This window comes from Oncorhynchus clarkii, chromosome 3 (genome assembly GCF_045791955.1).
Source record: "Oncorhynchus clarkii lewisi isolate Uvic-CL-2024 chromosome 3, UVic_Ocla_1.0, whole genome shotgun sequence".
NCBI lineage: Eukaryota > Metazoa > Chordata > Actinopteri > Salmoniformes > Salmonidae > Oncorhynchus > Oncorhynchus clarkii.
In genome coordinates, this window is record NC_092149.1 from 69999924 (window position 1) to 70007014 (window position 7091).

Below are 7091 nucleotides of genomic sequence, written 5' to 3' on the forward strand. Positions count from 1 at the left end.
CCCTCTATCACTCTGATTATTAGGGTTAAGGACATCTCCCCAGGGATTGTTGGTACTGCTGTAGTAGATGGGATTTGCAGTGTCCTGATTGAATCCAAAAAACCCAAGGTGATAACAGTTCTAAATGAATTCACCACCACTATTCTTCTTCTCCTCTGCTATGTGATTTTAGGTCCTAGCCATCCAGTGTAAATGCATACTAAGGTGTTTTCACTGGTGTGTTGGGAAGTAGTTTAGTGACAGTTCATCCTACTGTATGTCAGAAGAAATGGAAATATCCCTTAATAGTTCAACTATCTCTGTGTCAAATAATTCAAAAGGCTTTTGTGTCCCTCAAAAGTACAGCTGCACAATATCCCTGTCTTGCTTCTCACTGTATATTCAAACAAAAATGGGATCCCATTCTCTCTCCTGTCATCTTTCATTCATGATGGCTGAATTTCTTCCCTTAAGTCTCTTACCACTGCTCAGTCAAGACATTCCTTTTGCTCCAGCATGTGCTCTAATAGGCTTATGCTATGGAGGTGAGGCAGTCACAGTGTGGAGTAGATCACAGATAATCCCCATTCCCATTTCCACTTGATTTGGTATTCAGTATTCAGACTTTTGCCTTCTCAAAGTCTTACAGACCATTGACACTTTCTCAGCCTATTTGGTTTTATTGTTATGTTTAGAGCAACTCTGGATTTCATCCAATGGATAGACCAAAAATTACAATAGGCCAACACTAATGACAGATGTGATCCACATTAAATACATTCTTATATAACGGGGTGACAGGTAGCCTAGTGGTTAGAGCATTGAACTAGTAACTGAAAGGTTGCAACATTGAATCCCTGATCTGACAAATTAAAAATCTGTTGTTCTACTCCTGAACAAGGCAGTTAACCCGTTGTTCCTAGGCCGTCATTGTAAATAAGAATCCAATTATACCTGTTGACAACCAATTGCCAAACAACTCAGCCATTTTATCAATATGTTTTATAAATTAATGTATTTTAACCACTTCTGTGCATTTTCTAATGTTTAATATCAAAAACAACTTTGCATTTATTCTACCTGGGCAAAATGTTGGTTTTGCGCAATGAGATTACGTCAGGGTTTTAGAAGCCGATTGGTTGGCCACGTAGCCAGTGCCAAAACAGTTCATCCGAAATTAGCGAGAAGGCGAGTTTTTCCCCCCTCGAAGCTAGTTCTCAAACTCCTGCTACTACCTAAAAAAAGAAGCGAAATGTGTCTTTTACCATTTTTGAAAAATACTTTATAAACATGGAAGGTAATATTTAATTCAAGGTAAATAGCGTGTTACTGTAAATATCAGCTGACGAAGTGTGCTAGCTAGCTAGGCTAATAAACAATATGTCTTTGCTGATTATCAGCAATCAACGGTTGCTAGCATATATACAAAAACTATCAAATTCGTTTTATTTAACACTACACTATATAGTTAGCTAACGTATGGTAACTATTGTTTGTATCCAACAGTGTATTCAAAGTATTAATGTTGGCTATTATGCTAGCTTGATATTATGCTAGCAGGCTATCTTCTAACGTTAGCTAATTTAGCTGGTTTCAATGACCTTCGCTAGCTAGTTAGATAACGTTGCGTTGCTCTGGCAGTGCCAATACTGCCACAGGTTGCTGTTATATCAGCTTCCAATCTCGAAGTAGATGAAACGTCACTGTAGGTAGCTAACTAGGTCAAAAGTAGCGAGCCATCTGGCAAATGTGATGTATTCATTTGCTGAGGCTGAGCATAACGTGGTTTGATGAAATGACTGAAGAGTTGTCTCTTCTTGAGACAAATAAATCAACATTAGGCATAGCTAACTACTCTTAATTATTTGACTAGTGTTTGTAAGCTGAGACATGAACATTGACTAACTAGACCAGGGATGTCTGGAGTGGTGTCACACTTTTTGCCCATTCCTAGCAAACACAGCTGAAGATCATGATTAGTTGATTGTTTGAGTCAGGTGTGATAGCTGGGGCAAAAGTGTGACACCAATCAAGCCCTTCAGGACTGGAGTTGCCCATCCCTGAACTAGACACACATCTGTGTTTGTCCACTGACTTCACACCTCTGGGCTGTGGTTGTTTTGTTGGATGATCATGTAGCCACATCTGAATACCTAAACATGTTCCTGTGTTTTAGGGTATTGGTGATGTCAGTGGACAGCGCGATCACTGGAGGATAGAGTTAGCGTTTCCCCTTCTGTCCTGGTGTCCACGATTTCCCCAGCCGCCATGGCCGACTCCACAGTAGTCAGCGACCAGCAGCGGTCTGGGTCCGGGCAAACCGATCCTTCCAGGGGACCATACATTGCAGTGATCACCAACAGAAGCACCACCCTGGTGATCCGTGGGTTCATGCTGTTCTCTATAGGAGTTTTCCTGGCTCTGGTGCTCAACCTGCTGCAGGTGAGCTATGTTTGTATTTTAATGATACATATCTTGAATGGGAAAACATTTTAAGGGGAAGATATGACTAAGAGTACTAAAGTAGCTAATATTTGTTTTCTCTCACTGCAGGTACAGAGGAACGTCACTCTGTTCCCGCCTGATGTCATTAGTAGCATCTTCTCATCAGCCTGGTGGGTGCCGCCCTGCTGTGGGACCGCCTCAGGTAGGACACACACATTTACATTTTAGTCATTTAGCAGACGCTCTTATCAAGTGTAACTTACTGCTAGTGCATTCATCTTAAGATAGCCGTGGGGCGGCAGGGTAGCCTAGTGGTTAGAGTGTTGGACTAGTAACTGAAAGGTTGCAAGTTCAAATCCCCGAGCTGACAAGGTACAAATCTGTCGTTCTGCCCCTGAACAGGCAGTTAACCCACTGTTCCTAAGAATTTGTTCTTAACTGACTTGCCTAGTTAAATAAAGGTTAAAAAAAAAGATAGCTAGGTGGGACAACCTAGCAAAAGGTATAGTATAGTAAGTACACTTTTCCTCAAAGTAGCTATCAGCAAAGTCAGCGCTAGAAGGGACACACACACAGGTTTTTGCTGCCAGACTTGACTACTATCATTATTGAATTGTTGTCCCCTGGGTCTACAGCACAGAGAGTAGATGTAGCTGCTGATTCCTAGTGGATCAGTAGAAAAGCACAACAGCCGCAGGCCTGTATCCCCCTGAGACTGAGACTGCTGCGCTCGACTGCTCAGCCTGGGGGAGATGCCGGTTTCCACTGTTACTGCGCACTGGGCTGTTTGCATCATGCAGTAGCTATCGGGTTTTATTGAGCAGTTTACTGTATATAGTTACCTAAATTTGCACAGCAGATTGTAGTTCTTGTGTAATATTTAAACAATAGCTTTAAAAGGAGGCCAACCTCAACAAGTTTTTTTTTTTTTTTTAATGCTTGGTGTGTCATCAGAATAATGTTGATGCTATGTCGTGGGCTGGCATGGCAGCCTTTCTCTCCACAACCATACTAACAGGAATGTACGGCACCGGCCGTGCTACTGCAGCAATAAAGCTGATTGTTGATCTCTGATCCCCTCTCCCTATTTCTGCACCCTCAATCCCTTACCTTTATCCCCGTCTACCCCTCTCTCTCTCAGCAATAATCGGTCTGTTGTATCCATGCATTGACTGTCGGCTCGGCGAGCCCCACAAGTTCAAGCGGGAGTGGTCCAGTGTGATGCGCTGTGTGGCCGTGTTCGTAGGCATCAACCATGCCAGTGCTGTATCCTCTATGCCCCTCAAACTCCATTCTCGACCTGGAAGCCAGTTCCACTGCATTTTTTCATTGTTCCCCTCTATAATCAGGGACTGATTTAGACTGGGACACCAGGTGTAAGCAATTAATTGTCAGGTAGAACAGAAACCCAGCAGGCTCCAGACCATGTAGGGTAAGAGTTGAGTATCCTGCTCTATTCCTACCTACCTGCCTGTCTGACTCTCACTGAATTTGATGTGAATAATTAAAAGATGTGTAAAAACCTGTAAACCATGGGGCAAAAGCATTCCTTGTTGACATTTGCAAATCTAATTTGCAGATTTAAATTGTATTTATTATCACAACACACTTTACAATAAAACAAAATGAATCTGTCGATGTGCCCATGGGCAAGGCACTTTACCCTAATTGCTTCTGTAAGCTGTAAGAGCATCTGCTGAAAGACTCAAATGTAATGTGTAAAACAATGTCAGTGACTAAATGATGGGCTTTTAAATGTGATTAAACAAGCCCGTTTACAAGAAAGAACTTTACTGAGTAGAACCCATGGTTCCTGTGTGGACTATTCTACTACATGATCAGCTGTCCTTAACCCCTCTCAGAAAGTGGACTTTGCGAACAACGTGCAGCTGTCCCTGACGCTGGCGGCCCTGTCCATCGGCCTCTGGTGGACATTTGACCGGTCTCGCTCCGGCTTTGGCCTGGGGGTGGTCATTGCCCTGTTGGCCACTCTATCCACTCAGCTCCTGGTCTACAACGGAGTCTTTCAGTGAGTACTAATACAATACAGTTTACAGGACATACATGTATAATAATTAAGAAATAAGGTGCGAGGGGGTGTGGTATATGGCCAATATACCATGGCTAAGGGCTGTTCTTCTGCACGAGGCAACGGGGAGTACCTGGAAACAGTCCATAGCCGTGGTATATTGGCTATATACCACAAGCACCCAAGATGCCTTATTGCTATTATAAACTGGTTCCAACCTAATTAGAGCAGTAAAAATATATTTTGTCATAACCGTGGTATATGTTATATTATATACTGGGTGGTTCGAGCCCTGAATGCTGATTGGGTATACCACAGGTATGACAAAACATTTTATTTTTACTGCTCATATTACCTTGCGTCATGCCTAAGAACATCTCTAGCCGTGGTATATTGGCCATATACCACACCCCCTCGGGCCTTATTGCTTAAATATACAACGGCTTTGACCCAATCTGCATTCAGGGCTCGAAACGCCCAGTTTACAATATTTTTCAAGATACAGGAGGGATTTCTGTAGATTTTCATGCTCATTTGGGGATTGTCCTACGTTTAATACCTGTTCTATTGTTTTGTTTCAGGTATACCTCTCCAGATTTTCTGTACATTCGCTCCTGGTTACCTTGCATCTTCTTCGCTGGTGTGATAACCATGGGGAACATAGGACGACAGCTAGCCCTGGTGAGGAAACTTTATTATGCTGAATTAAAAAGGGTTAGGTTTATAAATGTCCTACATGCATGCATTCATTCCAACCAGAGCTTTCTACTGAATATTCAACTGCCACATTACATTATCCCTTGTCTCCTGGGTTCTCTTTTCCAGTACGAATGCAAGCTTATGTCAGAAAAGACTCATCAAGACTGAGAGAAATTCTGGCTATATCAAACTTTTGCACAAAATTACATTTTCGTAGCAACAAAAAGCCAAAAGGGGATGGTAAAGGACATCTGTATGCAGCGTTGATGGAGATTGGTCAACCTTGGAGGAGGCGGAGCAGTCATCCACAGGCAACAAATGATGTGCTTCTGCTTTGCTGAGTGCTTTACCGTGGAAAATAGTGTTTTGGTTGGTTCTTATGTGCCCTTTCTGGGCCTAGGGGGACAGACACCAGCTCACTTTATTATAAGCACTCAATGGATGTCTAAGGAGAGGAATAACAACTACCGGTGTGTGTGTGTGTGTGGTAGGTAGGCCCCATCTACAACGCAATCTGTGATTGCAACTCAACGGGCACCAATATTAGTGTAGCTCTGCTGTTGTTCAGGGCACTTTCGGCACCAGTGGTGTGAAACCTTTGGCTCCATCGTGCCAAACAGGATCATCTGAATTATTTTCTTTCTTCATCCATTCTTTCTATCCTTTATCTACTGGTAGAAGCTGCAGTGTATATAGCCCATATATGTAGAGACATTTATTCCATGCTTTTACAATGTACAATTATATACACATATAGTTATTTTTTTTATGCCAATAATGTCTGTGTTTGCTGGCAGTCATGAAGGGGGTGAAGTGTTCAGTGTTGCACTTATTTGTGCCATCCCAGCGTTATATCAAGGCAACCAGCATCCTGGGTCCAGTTTGGCATTTCATCCAGCTGATCCAGCTGGTCTCTGATCCAATCAGAGACCAGGCTTCCCATTTCATTTTCCAACCTCCAGGTGCACGCAAGTATCCACATCATCAGTGGGTTCTTGGGTCAGGCATCTAATGCCAGATCTGCATTTTTTTAAATAGAAAAATTAGATCTAATACAGTGTTTACATTCCTAGATGCAGTTGGAATTGATTTTTAGGAACCTCACTTCTCATCGTTAAGATGGTCTTATTGGAAATAGAGACCATGAAAAAGGGATGGCTTTCTATATCTAGAAGTTGTAGTGAGACTGCTAAGTGAAGGAATTTTATTCATATGTTATTTTTTTACTTTAGAAAAACTAACAAATTTACCATGATGGTTGAATTAGAGGATGCTGAAAATGTGTTAGTGTCTCAACAGTGTTTTTGTAAAATATTGTTTGTAATTTCACTGTGCATGATAAGGCAAACAAACTGCCAATGACTACAGAGGAAAGAAAATTAAGAACCAACAATCAATATTAAAATGACTAACTTGGATATCCTAGCATGTCAGCGTGATAGCTATGGTGACTTTTTCTAGAAATAAGATGAACTAGTTTTATTTCATCCATCTCTTCAGGAAGTAGAGGATTTAACTGGTTGAACTGGGACATTTTCATCCTCTCACCAAACAGAAAATCTGGAACTTGTGCAATCTCTTTGGTTCAATAAAGAACATGCCTTTTGTTGACGACAGGTTTATGTTGTTTCTCCTTGATTACGCACACGGCTGAAAGATTTTAGGGAAAGTTTGGAAAATCATTTTTTTTTGTTCTAGACATTGTACATTTTGTTGTTTATATAGAGAGCCTATTGGTCATGATGCTTAAGCTACTCTACATGGTTAAATGAATGTGTTTGGCATGAATATACCAGTGCTGCAGTCCAAATGTGCAGTGCCTGTTATGGCAGGTTTGGCCTATCTAACTGGTGTATTCTACTAATGTGGATTAATGTCGCCTGTCTTCACCTGCCTCCCACAATAACAGGCTTCCATAGACACATAATTAAGATGAATA

General features: G+C 41.7%; 1 protein-coding gene across 2 annotated transcripts; it reads left to right on the top strand.

Moving 5' to 3' along the window:
- Positions 1-1099: 1099 nt before the first annotated feature.
- LOC139402759 (insulin induced gene 2) lies at positions 1100-6768 on the top strand. Of its 2 annotated transcripts, none has more exons than XM_071146678.1 (7): positions 1100-1276; positions 2156-2421; positions 2533-2626; positions 3566-3690; positions 4287-4453; positions 5035-5134; positions 5279-6768. In XM_071146678.1, exons 2-7 carry the CDS (start codon positions 2248-2250, stop codon positions 5318-5320), a joined length of 702 nt encoding a protein of 233 aa, XP_071002779.1. In that variant the 5' UTR covers positions 1100-1276; positions 2156-2247; the 3' UTR covers positions 5321-6768. The 2 variants fall into 2 exon arrangements, with proteins under 2 accessions (XP_071002779.1, XP_071002788.1); XM_071146687.1 differs by having other exon boundaries at positions 1117-1293.
- Positions 6769-7091: the final 323 nt, after the last annotated feature.